The 19,213-nt window shown below is 29.1% G+C and overlaps 1 protein-coding gene and 2 non-coding genes across 6 annotated transcripts in view; 2 read left to right on the top strand and 1 right to left on the bottom strand.

The window, feature by feature from the left end:
• Ack (activated Cdc42 kinase) overlaps positions 1 to 12,974 on the top strand; it is a 43,693-nt gene extending 30,719 nt beyond the window's left edge. For all 4 annotated transcript variants that reach the window (XM_067268175.1, XM_067268158.1, XM_067268166.1 and 1 more), the window contains exons 4-12: positions 3,868 to 4,020; positions 6,853 to 7,038; positions 7,112 to 7,203; positions 7,997 to 8,123; positions 9,642 to 9,788; positions 9,943 to 10,037; positions 10,113 to 10,304; positions 10,389 to 10,480; positions 10,551 to 12,974. In XM_067268175.1, the coding sequence (XP_067124276.1) occupies positions 3,868 to 4,020; positions 6,853 to 7,038; positions 7,112 to 7,203; positions 7,997 to 8,123; positions 9,642 to 9,788; positions 9,943 to 10,037; positions 10,113 to 10,304; positions 10,389 to 10,480; positions 10,551 to 11,977 (2,511 nt within the window). In that variant the 3' untranslated portion in view covers positions 11,978 to 12,974. The remainder of the gene's footprint in view (positions 1 to 3,867; positions 4,021 to 6,852; positions 7,039 to 7,111; positions 7,204 to 7,996; positions 8,124 to 9,641; positions 9,789 to 9,942; positions 10,038 to 10,112; positions 10,305 to 10,388; positions 10,481 to 10,550) is intronic.
• Positions 12,975 to 15,687: 2,713 nt separating this feature from the next.
• TRNAV-AAC (transfer RNA valine (anticodon AAC)) lies at positions 15,688 to 15,760 on the top strand. Its single transcript has one exon. It is a non-coding gene; the product is annotated as a tRNA-Val (tRNA).
• Positions 15,761 to 16,064: 304 nt separating this feature from the next.
• Positions 16,065 to 16,155, bottom strand: TRNAI-UAU (transfer RNA isoleucine (anticodon UAU)). The gene is given in 2 exon segments: positions 16,065 to 16,100; positions 16,118 to 16,155. It is a non-coding gene; the product is annotated as a tRNA-Ile (tRNA).
• Between the last annotated feature and the right edge of the window lie 3,058 nt (positions 16,156 to 19,213).

Raw genomic sequence — 19,213 nt, 5'->3', positions numbered from 1 at the left:
TCTCTGTAGAAAGAACTTTGATAAATTATGTTGCAGTTTATCATATAATGTTTTCTGCTTAATAAAATATATATCATCATCATTTATAAGATTTTAAATTATGAATATTTTGAATATTCAACAGTAATTATTAGTTCAGTTTAATAAAACATTAATAGAATTTTTTTAAAGAGAAAGTTCTTTAAAGTAATTTTGAAAAAAATTTAAATATTCATTAACTTTTGTATCAATACTTAAATTAAGACACTTGAGGGCTTTTTGCAGTGTAATGAACTTTTATAAGAAATTTGAGGATATGTAAGAAATTACAGTTTTGGAATTGGGTAGAAATCCTTTTTTATTATTTCTTTTTCTTAATATAAGTTCAATTAATAATTTATGTAGTAATAGTGATCAAATCAATAAAATTTTGGCTTCTTATTGTGAAATTAAATCTTACACACTTAATGTGTATTGTATAATTTTATTTTGACTTCGGTGTCATTATTTTGTAATATTTTTATCTTTGAAGGTAAATAAAGTTAACTTTATTTCAGCATAAGTTCATCTTGCTTCAAAAACATAAGATTTGTTCATATTGTAAATGAGATAATGTAAATTATAATTGAATTGGACTGGATATACTTTGTTTTTTGTTAAATTTTCAAATTATTTTAATGATTAAAGCATAATTAAAACTGAATACTGTGTTTTGATTAGCTATTTATGAAGTATGATTTAATTAATTTGCTACTATTGAACTGTAACTAATACTTAATGCAAAAAATAATGATTCTTTGTCAGGTTAACAAAGAACAAAAATTTTAAAACTTAAAAAATGTTTTTAAAACTATTCTATAGTTATATTACAATGCAAAATGTATGCCATTATGCCTTGCATACTTGTGGTATGCTATCATTTTCTACATCTGAATATTAGATATTAGTTGTGATTAGAAAAATGCCTCAATAAAATGCTGAAGGAAAGTAGTATAGAATACAAACCAGCAAAAATAAATTATTTTTGATTATTCTGGATTCACATTTATCATTAGTATTAAACATTTTTTCTAATTGTTAAAAATTAAGAAATATATGAAAGTTGGCACTAATAATAATGGGGGGGACAAAAACTGTTGCCAAAAATATTTATTATGAAATGTTTTCAACCTTACTTTAATATACCTGTTCAATGTGCAAGCTAATCAAGTGTAGAATAACTAAATAAAATATTCACAAAACAGGAAAAAAAACAATAGAAAAGATTATTTTAAATTCACAAAATAAAGATTTCTATCATTTTAATTCAATTAAAAAAAAGTTAAAAGTAAAATAAAATTCTTTTTTATTTTAAGCATAAAATAATGTAATAATGATAAAAATAAAATAGGAGTGCTAAAAACATCTGCTATGACAAGAAAAAACTGTAAATAGTAAAAAATATATAAATAAATTAAAATTTTTAAAAATTTATATACATATGTAAAACCTAGTATATTAAGTAATGAATTGAATGAATCTAGTAAGCAGGTACAGTACAATCACAATCTATGGTGCAATATCATGCTCATTAATATGTGTTTGTTTAAAATATACATTGTATGTATATTTGTCCTAGAAATGTAAGAAGAAAATAATTGCGTAAGTAAAGAATTAATTCTGATTTGTCCCAAAGAATTATGACATTAGCATCCAAGACTCCCGTCAATAAAGTGAGAAGATGTCTTGTAATAAATAATTTCGGTAATCTTATCAAACAGCATTTTATTGCTTTCAGATTGTTAAAAAAAAATTGTTTAGTTTTCTTATGCAAATTGTAGTATCAGTTATTGAGAATACAGATTCTTTTGGTACATTATGTCTAAAACTAAATTAGTCTGCTTGTTAGCTCTCAATTCTTTCTATATAATACAATATTAGTATCACCGGGGCAGATAACACGAAAGGCAGATTTAGTAGCAGAATAAAATTATCTTTAATCATCTGAATGAAATCAATAGCCATTTAATGAGTTTTCTTATTAATGTGTAAACATAGCAATTTTTTAAAATCATGAATTTTTAAGAAAAGAAAAATAATTAAAGTAGCAAATGTGTGTGGATGATATTTTTAGATAATTTATATAAAAGTCCAGTTGATTCAATATATTCATTTTCACTTACATCCCTAATAATATGAAATTTATTGATAAATGATAGACTAACATTTAACTTAATATCAGTAAAGATAAATAAAGCCACATTAAACTGCCTTATAAGATTGGGCTATTTGCTAATGATTTTATATAGCAGTTAGCATGACTTTATATTTATGTATTGGGTTTTGAGAGATATTTATATATGTAAAGATAAACATTTATTGAGAAACAAAAGGATAGATTTGATTATGAAGTCAAACCTCTGATCAAAAGCCATTGACTGGAACATAAAAAATAGTCGTGTGGACTAAAACTTGCACATATCCCATAAATTGAAGGAAAACTAAATCTATTACTATTAACATTATAGAAAATTTCAAAAAATTTTTGTGCAAAAGTCCTTTAACTTACAAATAATGCCTAAAAACATGCATAGATTGGATTGATTTTTATTGTAGGCTATGACTTATGTAAAATTAGGAACAGTAATAATTTTAAAATTTCTTCAAATCCTACATAAATACCTAAAACATAGTTAGTTTTGGAGTTGAAATTTTTAAATCACCACCACTGGCAGAGAACATTGTTCCTTTTTTTTTTTTTTTTAATTTTTTTTACATATTTTAACATGGGTCAGGTATCACCGGGTTAGTTGTGATTAGAAAAATGCCTCAATAAAATGCTGAAGGAAAGTAGTATAGAATACAAACCAACAAAAATAAATTATTTTTGATTATTCTGGATTCACATTTATCATTAGTATTAAACATTTTTTCTAATTGTTAAAAATTAAGAAATATATGAAAGTTGGCACTAATAATAATGGGGGGGACAAAACATTTGAAAACCAGCAATTGGGAATAAAACAAGACTATATTGTGTCACAAAAAGGAAACTAGCCATTTGCCTCAAATAGCATAAATATATCATTGAAAAAGGACATTTTTACACTGTATTGTCCAGGATAGTACAACTAGAAGACACTATAGCCAAATGGAGCGAGGCTAATATATTCAGGCCACTAATTACATTTCCTACATGGGCAATCAATGAGGAAAAAACTGAAATTTATAAAAGCAAATTAACTGATGGTTGCATTAATGCCAGGGATACAGAAGGACTATCTTTAGCATGTTGCATTCACCCTTCTATATAAAATATATTTTTTATTTAGTTTTATGTTATTTGCTGTCAGGATTATTATTTATTTAGTTTGTTTGTTACTTATTTATCTCATTTTGTGTTTTGTGTTTTAAATTTATATGTTTAAATTATACGAGTTTGAATGTTCTGTTGTGAAATGTTCCATTTTTATAAAAAAAAACATTTGAATATAGTGTTACAGCTGATGATGACCTATAGAAATTAATGTTAAAAATGTTTGTGTTGATATAAATAACTATTTTGATAAAATTTATAACTTATTAAATAACATATTTATCATTTATTACTTAATTTTATTTATTAAATATATCACTTCCATGTTAGAAGTTTTACTTCCTTTTCTTATTAATTTGTTTTAAAAATAAATGAGTATTTTACTTGCGTTTATATTTTTTAAAATTTTTGTTGTACATAATTGCAAAATATCTATTGTTAATATACAAATATTTCATTTATAAACATATTATTAACAATGTATTAAAATAATTTTATAGTTATTATCTTATCTTAATAAAAAATGGCATATTCAGAATAATTTCCATTTTATATATGACTTGAAATATCTAATATAAATTCTTAATTTATAGATGCATGTGGCAGTTAAAGTGCTTAAACAGGATGCTGTTTCTCAGCCAGGAACATTTGAAGATTTTATTAAAGAAGTTAATGCCATGCATTCACTTGATCATCCTAATTTAATTAGATTATATGGAGTTGTACTTTCATCACCAATGATGATGGTAAATTTTTAAACCAGTCATAACTTAACACTTCCTTAATTTGCTCTATAGTGTTATAAAATATTAATGGATATTGCAATTTATTAGATTATTCACATTGGATATAGAAAAATATGGCATGAACAAAACTTTATATTTTCAAATAAAATTTTAAAATAACTTTATATTTTTATTTGAAAATTTTGTACAATATATTTACTACATTAGACGAAATATAAAATATATTTTCTATAATTAATGTTTATAAATTTAAAATACAATTAAAAATAATTAATAGTTATCTATTGCAATGGTGGGCAACCCCCGGCCTGCGGGCCAGCTACGGCCCGCGAGATCTTTAGAATAAATTATAAATAAATATTTTTCGATGTAATTCATCTAGTTTAAATTGATTATTATTCTCTGAAGTGTTGCGGCAGCAATGACAGGAAAAAATAAGGGAGTCATTTCTCATTTAAACAAAAATGGGAGAACAGAATTTTTCTAAATTATTTATATCTCATTGCATCATCCATCAAGAAAATCTATGTGCAAAAGCTATGCAATTATAAAATGTAATGTCTGTTGTATCCAACTACATAAACACAATAAAAAAACCATCGAGAATTGCTAATTGATCTTGAATGTGAATATACAGATTTTCAACATTATTGCCCAGTCCATTGGCTCTTGAGAGCAACCGTATTAAGCAAATTTTATAATTTGAAACATTAAATGATGAGAAATGGTTGTCAGACCTGGCATTCTTTGTTGATATTACAGGATACCTGAATTTTTTAAATGAAGCCTTACAAAAGTACAAAGATGTGACACAATTATATGGACATATTAAAGCTTTTAGAAGTAAACTCCATTTGTGGCAATCCCATATAGAGAAATATAATCTTTTTCATTTTCCACCATTATCTAATTATCGTGACAAATATAATCTTTAATTTTTCGTTAAAAAAATCAAAGATCTTTATTCAGAATTTGATTGACGTTTTCAAGATTTCGACAAGAAAAATATTTATTTTCAATTATTTAACTCTCTCATTTCCATCACTGAAATCGAAACTGTTCCAGAAAAATTTCAAATGGAATTATTGGATCTGAAAGAGAGGGTAGGTTTATAAGAAAATTTTAATTTTACACCTGTCCACGAGTTTTATAAAAATCTGTCGGCTGAAGAATTTCCAAATTTATTTGATAATGCAAAATATATTTACTCTTTATTTGGCTCAACATATTGATGTGAACAGCTGTTCTCCAAGATGAAGTACTTTGAAATCGAAGTACAGAACCAAAATAACCAATGCATTTGGAAAACAACTTGCGTTTAAGCACCACACAAATTGAACCAGATATTGAAATGCTAACAAAATCTTTGTAGCACCAGATGTCACATTAAATAAATACTTTTTTCACTTATACACATATATTTATTGTTTTATGATTAATAGTTATTTTTCCAATTCTTTGTAATTTTTCGAAAACAATAAGAGAAATAAATGTAGTAATTAATTTTTTTTTTTCATATTTGCAGACTAAAAAATTACAGGTTACAAGAAGGTGTTAATTAACTACTACAGCCCGCGGAAAAAACGTAAAATTTATTCTGGCCCATGTTTAAAAAAGATTGCCCACCCTTGATCTATTGAAATCATGTTTACTATGTTAATCTTTCAAGTGCCTGTTTTTTGATTTTATATTTATTTGAAATGGGATTGCTTACATCAAAAACAGATTTTACAATTCAAAAATCTTTGTTACTTTTGGTTAATATTGACAACTTTAGTCAACCTACTAATTTTAAACATCTTACTAAAGATATTTATATTATTAATGGATTAATATTGATACTGTTCAAAAGAATGTTATTTTTAATCAATAAATTCAGGAAATATATCTCTTGATTGAATTTTAGAAAATAATCATTAAGATATGATATCAAAGTTTGATTTCAAATGTTTTAAATTTAATTTTTCAGAATCCATACTGACATTTATATCTGTTAGTTTCTTGTAGACTTATTTGATATAGTCTACATAAAATTCCATTCATAATACAGTAGAGTGTCGTTTATCCGAATCGATTGGGGACTGGGATTGTTCGAATAACTGATTTTTCGGATAACCAATTATGTACGAAAAAATATATTAACCTAGCCGATGTTGAAATTTTTCTCCATTGCATGTGGCTTCATGTTGAATTTTTGTCGATTTTAAGCCTAACAAAAACTTTTATAATAATAATTGAGGCTATTGTATTGTTAAAACTTATTTCTTTATTTTGTACAAACAAAATAAATATATTGAAAAATATAAAAACAAAAAAAAATTATACTTTAGAAGTTAATCTAGTATCAAAAACCTTTGATTCAGCATGACACAGTCCGACTGGAAAGCTTTCGGTTGACCGGCTTTCAGATAAACGACGCTTTACTGTATTTATATCAATTAATTGTTCATAAATTAAAGTAAAAAATTACTACAGACTTATATTCAGAGACTTCATCCTAACTATAAGTCTTGATCTTGAATCAATAACCAAGGAATTCAATGTTGTATCCATATTCAAACTTCTTTTTATATTTTTCATTTTCTTGGCAGTATTCTAAACCACTAAACAGAGTGATTCTATATAGTGCCCCCTCTCAGATGTTATCTTTTAATTAAAGTAGCTCTTCTTTTATAAGTAAATGTATAATTAAGATGTGGTTTTTTTAATTTTTTAAAAATTGCAAATTTTGTTTTACTTGAAGAGGGGTTTTACTTGTTTATAGTAAATTGTATGTTTTAAATTTAAAATTTTATAGTTCAGTAATAAATAAAAATTGTTTTTATTGTTTAGATCACTGAATTAGCACCTTTAGGTTCTCTAAGAGATAGATTAAGAAAAGAATGTCATCATACTCCTCTCTCACAATTGGTGGAATATGCTGTACAAATAGCAAATGGAATGGCTTATTTAGAATCCAAACGATTTATTCATAGAGATTTAGCAGCTAGAAATGTATTACTTGCCACTTCTCAGAAGGTAGTTTTATACATAAGAAAATCACAGGATGAGATTTTCAATTTTTTTAATAATTTTCATTTGAATATTTTAGGTTAAAATAGGAGACTTTGGTTTAATGAGAGCTCTACCAAGTCAAGAAGATTGCTATATTATGACAGAGCATAAGAAGGTTCCTTTTCCTTGGTAAAACTTTAAATGCTTTCATGTGTATATTTAATTTTATAATTGTATTAATTTGTTTATGAAAATTTGTGTTTAATTGGTGGTATAAAAATAAATAAATAAGATATATTTATATTAAATATAACATATTTAATATTTAAATATGCTATATTAAATATATCTTACTAAAGTTAAAAAATTTTGGATATGATCCAATAGGATTACTTTAAATATTAAATAATATTTATTACTTTCAATTAACATTAATGAAGATAATAAGGAAATAAAATAGTCAAGGTCTAAAATATTTCAAAGATAAAATATTGTAATAACACATTTAATACATATTAAGCTTAATAAACTTTCATGTAACTTAATGGTAAATAAAATTACTTACAAAATTTTAAATTAAAATAATTCAAATTATTAAATTTATCATGAAATGGTGACTTAACCATTTCTACCTCTAGCCAAAGTGCTTTGTATCTGATTATTAATCAGCCTTAATATAGTCGAATAAGTAATTTGGCAGATTGTTTGGTACTAATAATTCAAAGTTATACTACTAATTAAAACTACATGATTTGTCAAATTACCAGGCTGTAATAAGGCTAAGTTAATAGTTAGATACAAAGTAATTTGTATAGAAGTAGCAGTTAGGTTGCCATTTCATGTTAATTTTAATAATTATAATTAATAAATTTTAAAGTGTAATACTTAAAATACTATAAATTAAGTTGTGCTAATAGTAAACTGAAAGGGTATTTTTTTATCAAATATTTTCATTTAGGTAATATATATTAATACTTTATAGGTGTGCACCAGAAAGCCTTAAATCTCGCCATTTTTCTCATGCAAGTGATACGTGGATGTTTGGAGTAACATTATGGGAGATGTTTACTTTTGGTGAAGAACCTTGGGTTGGTTACAATGGTGCTCAGGTTTGTTGAACAAAATTTGATTTTTAACAAAATATTAATTTCCAATTGATAATAGTAGTATTTAAATATATTTATAAATATTTTCATTGATAATATAATTTAATATATCAATATGATGATTTAACTTAGGAGCTTTTTCAGTCAACATTGATATTAAATAAACTTAAAAAAAAAGTTATTTTTAAATACATGTTTCTCTGTTGATACAAGATATACTTGTGCTATTTGATACTTGCTAGTATTAATTGCATTATATTGTTTATACAGTATATCATATTAATTACATTAATAAATATTTTAAATAATAACTTTTTAAAAACAAAAAGAACTGTACAGGTACTCCTCACTTTACAACCTATCTGCTTAACAACCACTCGCACTTATGACTAATCGAGTTTCAACCTGCAATTCAGGGAATCCCCTTTCTCAGCTTGAGTGTTGATCAGTGGTGAATGGTGACATGCGCACTAAGCATACTATAATAGGCTTGCATGTACTATAATTGTATTATAGTACTATAATAGGCTAATAGCGTACTATAATAGTCTAAAGCAGAACAGGGCTATGTACTAAATTTGGTACCTAATATACTTAAAAATTGGTACTATAATAGTCTTTTTATGAATAAATTTGAAGTTTGTTGCATAATTTGTATAATTTTACAACGATCCTATATTTCCGGCACAAGCTCCTCGCTTATCGACCAATTCACTTAATGACATAGTCATCGGAATGAAACTCAGTCATAAAGTGAAGAGTACTTGTATTCAAAATTCACTAAACATTACATTTTCGTCATCAAATTGTGTATTTCTTGGTACCATCATTTTTCATTTACTATGACCAGTTTCAATAAAATAAAACTACAGCAAGTAGTTTGGTTATTTGAAAAAGCAGTTTCATTTTTATTATTTTTATTTTATTACATTATTATTTTTTACTTTTAACAAATTTAGTAAATTATTTATTTGTTAACTTATATTAAATATTATTAAACTAGCTGTTCTAAATTTATAAGATTAGTACATAGAGAAAAAATTTAATGAAAATAGTAAAATTTTTTATTTAAAGTAAATATTATGTTTGAAAATAAATTAAATTATCAAACTGATCTTAATATTAGTGAATTAGTAATACTTTATTATAACTTATAGTGAAATTTCTACAGTGATTCCAAATTTTTAAATAGTTATTAATTTGATATATAAAACAAAACAAAAACAACTATTAATTTAAATATCAAAATATTATGTCAGTGAACATGGTTGAAGAGATTTGTATGTTGCCTGAAGGATATAGATTTAAATTCATAGTAAATCCTTGAACATTTTTCATGGGCAGTTTGAATATATCAAACCCCATCCATCACTATATAACTACTACATTGCACATTTGGCAAAACAAAACAGTTTTGCATGGAGTCACTGCCATATCTCTCAATTATTATTTTATAGTATTTAAATGCATAATTATTTAATTTTCTTTTTAAAGATTCTCAAAATAATTTCTTTATTTCAGATTTTACAAAAAATTGATCAGGATGGAGAACGTCTTGCACCACCTGATGTTTGTCCTCCTGATATATATCAACTAATGCTTCAGTGTTGGGCACACAAGCCTTCAGATAGACCAACATTTTTGGCCTTAAAAGATTTCTTATGTGAGGTATTGTAATTAATAAATAATTGCTAATAATTTGAATTAATTGTTACATTAAAAAAAAATTAAATTTAAAGAATTTTGTTTTTCAAATGCATTTCTGAAGGAATTATGTTTTTCTAAACATTTTTATGAATAAATGTTATTTAAATTCATGCAGTCTCATCCACAAGTATTAAAAGCTGTACAGAGATTTGAAGAAGCAGATAAACTTATCATTGAAATTGGGGATGTTTTAGAGGTTATTGATGGAAAGTAAGTATAAGTTTGTTGAAATTTGTTTAAAAATAAAATTGATAGATGAATTGAATTTGAATTTTTATTTATTAGGTCTGATCATTATTGGTGGAAAGGACAAAATCAAAGAACATTCAAAATTGGCCTTTTTCCTCGTTGTGTCACAGATTTGCAAAGAAGAATTAAAGGAGATGATATAAGTAAACCTTTAAGAAATAGTTTTATTCATACTGGTCATGGTGATGTTGGTGGAAAGTCGTGGGGTAATCCTGCATATATTGATGAGTATGATATTTTTAAATCAGTAATAATGTATTTATTGTTTAGATTTGTCTGTTTGAAAAAGTAAGTTTTTAATATCTGTAATAGAATGTATCTGCAAAATCCAATGGATCCTCCAGATATATTAGGACTTCCAGATGAAGTACAGAATGTGCCAAAATTAGCTGATAGAAATAAAAGTAAGAAATGTGAAATTATTAATTTCATATTAATTTGAGTGAAATTATTAAATTTAAAAACTTTTTATAGGATTATCTATTGAAGTTACACCAAAAAAAAACTCCTGCAAACAATTTGCTTATAACAAATTTGAAAATGATTCTAGTGATGATATTATTCTTCATAGAAGAAAATCTTCAAAAGATAGTCGTTCCTATAAAACAAAACAAAGTGGAAGTAATAGTAAAGATGTTTCTGAAGGAATTCTAATTGATTTTAGTGATGAAATTTCAGTTAAAACTTCTCCATTATTAAATCATGTATCTCTCACACAAAATACAGGCTCTCTTTTAGATCTGTCTTCAAATGGTTTAACAGTTTCTAATAATGTGTTTAGGTCATCTTCAAGTTCTTTTGACTCATTTACTTCAGAATGTTCATCTCCAAATCCCTCACAAAATTTCATGGGTGATCGCTATTATAATGTACCCCCAATTTCATCACAAGTATCAACTGACAGGTATTATTCTGTGGTTCCTCCTAGTGAAGCAGAATCTCATGTGAATAACAGTGAACATTTTTATTCTAATGTGACAGAAACATCTTGTATTTCTACACCTTTCAATGGTGGATTATTAAAACAGAATGCAGCAAAAATGAAAAGTTGTCCTATGTTAAATACTCAGGTTGTGAGTGTTGATATCAATGGTATCGATTCAACTCTACAAATTCATTCAAACAATTCATCTGACTTTCTAAAACGGCGAGAAGAAGCTTTTGATTGGCTTAACACTCAGATACCAGAATTGACAAATCATCCAGATCCTAATACTAGCAGTAATAGATCTCAACTGATAGCAGAATTAGAAAAAAAATTAGGTCGGATAGAAATGGCAGCTAACAGCTCTGCCGCAGGAAGTGCAAGAGACAAGGCTGCAAAACACATAATTCTTGATCAAAATCATTTTGATAAAGAAATTGATTATTCACGTGTCAATTCACCAACACCCCAAGCTGGATGCATTGGATGCTTTCCTTGTGACATAAACAAATCTGGTTCTGTAAATGAAATGCCTCCACTTCCTTCAGTGCCACCAAATACTGCACAAGTGAAACCATTTTTAGTGAATCCACCACCTAGTAACAAACGATCTTTACGAAATCAAAGAAATCAATCTCTGACCAGTAGACCAACAGTGTCACCAGTTGTCAGTGTACATTTATCCAAGACAAGAGGGACAGTTTCTTTTGTGAATAGGGTCACTTCTCCAGATCATAGTTTATTAGAAAGAATTCAACAGCAAGTCTCAGGTGTCACAATTGAGGAATGCTATAATGCTTTTCATAGGAATAATGGTGATGTCCATTCAACAATCAGAGACTTACAAATTAACCAACTAACAAAGTTAGGAATTGCCTCAAGACAACTATGTGAGAAAGTCTTACAAACTTCAAACTGGAATCTTGAAACCGCTGCTTCTGCCTTACTAGATGAACTGTCAGGTACAGCTAGATAAACTGATATATTTAATTCAAGATCAGATATTTTTAATGTGTTTGATGTCATTTCATCAGATTTGTAATTATTACTTCTATTTATTATTTTTCACATCTCATAATTAGTTATTTAATATTCAGAAACTTGTATTTTGTTTAAAACAAGGTTAAATTATTTGTCACATACAAAACAGGAATGAAATTATGAATTAATTTATATCATTCAATCATGCTAAATTTGACATATAAAACCTAAAAATTAAAGTTTAATTCATGATTTAAATTCAGTTTTTAAGATGTAGGTTTTTTAATATTTTTTGAGTAGCATCAAACATATTAAAAAATTTATATTGTAATACATAAAAACACTATCATTTAAATATTGCACAGTATTTGTCTATAATAGAGCACAATCTTTAAATAATATTTTATAATAGCTTTTTAATATCACAAAAAAAAACTAATCCAAGATAAATGAATGGTATAAAAATCAATAGTTTTGCAAATACTTTTTATAAAAATTTATTTCAATCTTATTGAAGGTTCTTTAATAATGAAGAAATATTTTGAAATTCATCAATTTTCAAAAATTAATTAGTGTGATAAAATGTAAAAGATAATTATCAAATGTTATTTATTTTTCTTCTGTTGTGTGTTTTGATCTTTAAATGTGAATTTATTGCCATAGATCTGAGCACAATTTCTAGTCATTACCTCAAAGTGTTTACTTAAGTTATTGAAAAAAAAACACTGTTATTATAATATCTTGATAAGAAACTAATCATGTTCCCATTGTTGTTTATTTATTTCTTACTTGCAGACATTGATCATATTTTTCTTACCAAAAAATAATTAAAAATAATGAAAAAGAAACTTTATAAAATGTTAATTACAAATTATATGAAGATGTTTTTACGGTAGTAATTGTGATATCTGGAAGTAATGTACAAAATGTATATGTATGTGTAAGATATTTAAATGTAAAATTGATTAAATGCCAGTTTTTCTGCTGTTAAATTTTTTCCATAAATTTTCGTTAATTCATAAAATTATAAAAATACAGCGTAAAATAGAACATTACTTGCTTGCTTGTTTATGAAGAATAAAAGGAAGTTATCAAAATACATTTTAAAAGCGGGGAATCGATAAAACGGACTTTCATTATGTTAAGGGAAACTTTTGAAATGATAGCACTTTTGAAACTATGAAACTAAATTTTCTCCTGATATTCTTACTAATTAATGTCACTCATTATGTTGCAGACATTCTTAGTTCAAATGTTTATGCAGTATTTAATTTAAAAATTGAGTTTTCAAAAATTTGCTCTTCTGCAGCGTTTTATATATAAAAATTGAATTTCAATCTTGCTTATTTTCCTGCTGTTGTATTCAAACTTCAAGTACTCTCAAACCTGTTTTTGTGCGATTTGTTTCGTGTGATTTTTTGTGTGCGGTATATGAATTTCAATCAAATTGGTATACTGCACAAAAATAATTGCACAAAACACATTGCACGTATAAAAAATGCACAAAAACAGGTTTGATTGTAGATATTTAGAAAAGCACTAGATTCGAGCCTGGATCGATTTATAAATTTCCATCGATGTGCTAATCCGGTTATGTCAGACCCGTCTTTTACCATCCAACATGGATTCGGCTAAATCTATGTTGAATTTACAAAAGCAGACTCTCAAAGAATCTAGAAGGAAGCGAAGCTTCCATAGGCAGTAAATAAATATATTTTAGTGTCCTCTAGTTACTCTGTAACAAGGCTGCAGAGTGGGAATTGGGGTCGTGTAGTTTTGGTGTTTGAAACAGGAGTCGTCAAAAATCCGCCGATTCCGACTTCTTTTTACTTTCCTAACTTCTTGTGTAGATAAAACGGAATTGTATTGGAATCGTGTCACATTTGACCCACCGAGTTATTTGCAAATTACAAGTTTGGAGACACCGAACCCAAGAAATGACGAAATAAGGGAAAATTCGTCTGAGTTTTCGCGTACGATTTGTTTAATTTTCTTTATTCTCAGTTCTGAAAAAATAAACAATTTCTCAAAATGGGTAAAGTTTAAGAAAACAATATTTGGCACGGTACCGTGTGCATAAAGAACGCAATCGACTATTCCACGTTCTAATATTTTAATTGCAATGTTACTGATTTCCATATGGATGCTGATCTGCTCCTGAATGATGTGTGGCCAACTTGCAAAAACCTACCTTTTAAGAAGTTCATATAAAAAGTAACCACAAATGCACAAGTCCGGTCACCCGGGTCGCGAAATGTTTCCATTTCTGGAATATATATATATATATGTAATGCTATTGTCCATCTATCCAAGATTTTCTATTTGATATTGTCAACCTTAGTTTCTTTCATTGCAATATGTAGTCTAATTGTCTGGCCCTATTGCTAAATAAATTTACTTCGAATACAAAAAATATCAATCCAAACCAGCGCCGGATCCAATAGGTGCGAGGCCCGATTGAATTTTTTTTGCGGGGCCCCTCAAACTTTAAATAACAAAATTAATTAACTGTTAATTTACATATTGAAATATGTTGTTTTATTTTTAATAATAATATACCTAGATATTTATTTTTGTAACATGTACTATTTTTAAATATATAAATTTTGACGTGATGCGGGGCCCGATTGGCACCAATCGCTCCAATCGCCTAAAATCCGGCCCTGATCCAAACATACAGGATTATGACGATCCTGATCGAATTTTCATTGCTGTTAAAAGATGTAATAAAAGGCAACTCGCATTACGTAATGTTTGGTTTTTGTCGCATTGATAATGACTAAAAACTGCACTAACAAGTTGAGATAGAGCAATACACACTTTTAACATATTGTACAGTTTAAAGTCTACTAGTCAAAACACAGATCAAAAGAAGAGTTTCATAAAATTATTGTAATTTGTTATCTTATTTCAGTAATTTTATTATGGTCTTTATGAAAGACTTAAGTTAAACCATTTCGTAAATCCAGTCATTTTTATTAAAACATGCTAGATTTTCCAGGGCAATTTCAGTGTTCGCCGTGCAGAAACGAAAGAATCTTTTATTCTACTCAATATCAACATATAATGGGAGAAGAAACATTTTTCAAGTATATAAGTATAGTAATTTTGTGCCAATTACCCGCGGCAACATATATGCTGTGAAAAATTGCCAGGAAAATATTAGATTGGACTGGATTGATAGGATAAGGCAAAACAAGACATGGGCGATTTGCCAAGAACCTCTTGGAAAGACTCTATAAGAAACTTGTTAATTAGTTGTTAGACAATAGAAAAAAAAAACCCGGAAAACATTACATGGCCGCCACATTGGTCAGGCGTAAGCCCACGGCCAACTACCACACGATTCAGTGTTCGGTGATTTTATCCACTCGGGGACACGGACTAGAAAAGAATGGAAGTAAATATTTTGTGTAATCCTCACCGCCGAATATTTCGAATCTCTGAAAAACTTGGCACGGACGTATATTTTAGAAGAGCCATCACAAGCATTCGATATTTTTATTAAACGCTTTCGTTTAAGTTTAAATTTAATTTCGAAACGCAATGCGCTTGAAAGTTTGGTTAAACCGCAATTCACCCCCACCGAATTGCGGCTTAACGACGTAACCGATACAGCCGATGGGAAAAAATGCATCCGGGTCGGAACAGTGGACGTAATCCAGAGGCACGTTATTGATCAGATATGAGGATCGCTTGGAGCAAGTGCTTGTGGTGTAGCGGTTATCACATCCGCCTAACACGCGGAAGGTCCCAGGTTCGATCCCTGGCAGGCACAAGATGAAATTTTTTACGTTTTTGGAAAGTTTGGCGGACTTTTGCGTGAAACTCCGCCCGTCGTTCCTTAGAGGGCACTTTTATAGTTTTGAGCCAATTTACCGAGACGCATTTCACTTGCTTGCAAAACCCTCCGTGCTTCCTTAAATTCGCTGGAATTGGTAAGAATTGTGTGCCAGACACCGAATAGATGATCACTCGCTACGATGAAGACCGAACAGTGCAAAAAGTATACGCGAAAGCCGGGCGCCCAGCTCAACTTATTGGCCGATAGCGAAAAGCAGTTTTAAAAAGAACTTGTCACGTTCCCCAGGTGAGGCTCGAACTCACAACCCCGGCATAACTCACAAGTACTGATTATAAGTACCGTGCGCTAACCAATTGCGCCACTGGGGACCGCTGTTTGCTAAAACACGTTAACAATTACCAACATTCTCGTTTGTGTCCGTAAAACGATCCCGAACGACGCTCGCGATAAGCCAACACGTAATTAACCTTTCACCTAGCGTCCGTGTGTTTCGTGCGTTTTTCTTTCGGCAAAGTTCACACTCGAGTTTGGAGATAGAAAGCAAAATCAGCACACCGAGAATCGAACAATCGACACGAAATTTATGTTAAAAATTGCGAATTTTGGAAACAAGTGGGCGAAGCCTCTAGCATAGAATAATTTGTTAAATTCGCAATTTTTGAATTTACAGCAAAGAGAACATTCATTGGATGACTTATTTCTAAGCTAACCAATTTTTTTACAATGAAAAGGAGGACAGAAATAAATTAAAGGGAAAAAATATCGTAAATAAAAGAAACATTTTTTATTCATTGCAACAATAATACACTATAATAATCTCTACTGCACGTGTATGCGCCATGTGTGGTGTTTCGGTAAGAAGTAAACAAAGCTGCTTGAGCGAGGCGCGCTTACTCAAGGTCTCTTGTGCGAAGCACATGCGTCTCGTAATCGCGTCTCTCTTTTTTTTTTTTTTTTTTTTTTTTTTTTTTTTTGTAACTCTTTCCGCCCGGTGGGCACTAAGAGGGCCTTTTATAGCAAGCCCATTATGGGTTCGGCCAGGCCCACAATGGGGCGTCTCACCGCACTGTACCGAGCCTTGAGGAATCGCCATTGTCAGAGGAGTGTAAGCATGGCTTCCTCTATATTCGCAAGAAAGATTATTAACTTGCTTTGTATTGTAGCTGTACGCTATACCTTTTTATTGTAAATATAGATTTAAGTTTAGTTTAATATCTTTCTTTTTCCTATCTTTTGTCTCATCCCCTTCTAGAACTTTCTTGCTTTGTCTTTCTGGTTCATTACCCCTTGGGTGGGATTGCCAATTCTGAGAAAAGGAGTACGTAAACAAAGGGTGAGGCAAGGTCCTGGAGCCGATGAACAAAGAGTAGTGACACTTTGGTCGGGACACTCAAGTAGCGTTGCCAGATTTGGCTACTTTGCGCCAAATTAGGCTACTTATTTTTCAGTTTGGCGTTAAAAAAAGCATTTGGCGCACTGGCTACTTTTTGGGCTACAAAAATTTGACTTGGCTACATTTTGGGCTGGTTACACAAATTATTTCATCCTTTGTTTTGCGTCTAGAACGGTAATACTTGTGTCCTGTCTACTCGTTTTGTTTTTATACATAGTATAATTTATATAAGTTTTATAATTTATTTATTATTGGTATTAAAATGGGTAAATGGACAAAGTATTCTCGGTCCTTTCGGAAAGAATGGCTTCAAGATAAAAATCTTAAAGGTTAGCGGGAAATTTTTCTCATTAAGTTGCATTTTTAAATATTTTGGCAAATGGCGTAATTTTAAATTGATTTAATTAAATTTAAACTTTATGAAAAGATAGCTCCAGTAAGTATTCAGTCATGCTTGACAGGAGAATTTTTAGTTTATAATAGCTTGTTTTTTAAAGAAAATTTAATATAAATTCTAGTTGAATGATATCCTAGAAAGAAAGAAATAAGAAAAAAAAATTGCATCTGTAAACAGAAATGACTAATGGAAAGTGCTATGCTATACGGAATGGTACCAAACATGGTTACTAGGGCCTAATTTTGGCCGGATGGCCGAGCGGTCAAGGTGACAGCCTACCGCTCTGGGGGACCCGGGATCGAATCCGAACGGGTCGAAAATCCCCAGGAATTTTTCGGGGGTGGTCCGTTCGGATATGTCGGACCCCGTCCCTCACCACCCGGTCGCCCCATTGTGGGCCTGGCCGAACCCATAATGGGCCTTCTAAAAGAGGCCCTCTTAGTGCCCACAGGGCGGAAAGAGTTAAAAAAAAAAAAAAAAAAAGAAGGGCCTAATTTTTATAAATTTTATCAAAAACAATTGTAACTGTTTGCCAACGTCAGCTTCTTGTAAATGTCTTATATATATAATAAAATAGTGATTTCTTTACAAGAAGCTATTGAAATTGACTGGTGTGGTCTCATTAACAGACAAGTACTAAAATAAAACTGAGATAATTAAAATATAAAACAATATACACTAAAATATAGTAAACAAAACAGAAAGTTTCCTCATCTCTGAAATTATATGCATATTTACATGTAATGATATATAAACGTTCGAAGTATGAACCATCAACGAGGTTGAGGCCAAAGTTTTAAACGCGAAAACGTGTACGTCCAACGTTCAGCGCCGCTTTCCTGTAAGCCAAGAAGTTTGACAATGGTGTTACGGAACAGAATGGGGTTGCAACTTTTACGTGCACTCCTTCACATTCGATTTTATTTATTTTCCAGAAACATACGTGTAAGTGAATGCCTGATGAATTAATAAAAAGTATTAATAGTTCTATGTACGAATTAGGTATACAGTCAAACCTGTTTTTGGTCGGTCTTTTTTTGTGCGGTATATGAAAATTTCAATCAAATTGGAACATAATTGACTCCTGTAAAATTTTTTAAAACTGTATTGGATGTTTTCTATGACAGCAGGTTTTTTCATTTTTTATTCATTAAAATTTGTTTCTCATACGATTTTTTCGGTCCCCTCGTATTTTAGCATAAAAATCATAAATATTGTGTTATATTTGAACAGATGCGGTAAGTTAGCTCCCCTCCGGCTTTAGACTGCGGGTGTGAAATTTCACGCCTTGTTAAATGAAATAACACTTCCTGCAGCTATATTTATCAAATAAAATAATTTTTTAACGATTATTTTTAACTTTTTAATGTTAGATTCGTATTTAAGTGAAAATAATTAATTAATATAAAAAGTAAAATTCTTAGAGGATTTTTCCCCCATTAGGGATTGCAGAAAAAGGCCCAAGGAGTTAAAAAAGCAATTCCTAGTTATTTCCTACGGTTTTGAGTTATTTTCTATGCGAGACTTTTTTTATGCGGTCCCTATTCACCGCACAAAAACAGGTTTGACTATTATAAATTATAACAATAAATATGCAGGATATAAAAATATAACCTGTATATTTATTGTTATAATT

This window comes from Centruroides vittatus, unplaced genomic scaffold (genome assembly GCF_030686945.1).
Source record: "Centruroides vittatus isolate TY-2023 unplaced genomic scaffold, ASM3068694v2 contig_1074, whole genome shotgun sequence".
Taxonomy (NCBI): Eukaryota; Metazoa; Arthropoda; class Arachnida; order Scorpiones; family Buthidae; genus Centruroides; species Centruroides vittatus.
This window is presented reverse-complemented; position numbering and strand designations above follow the sequence as displayed.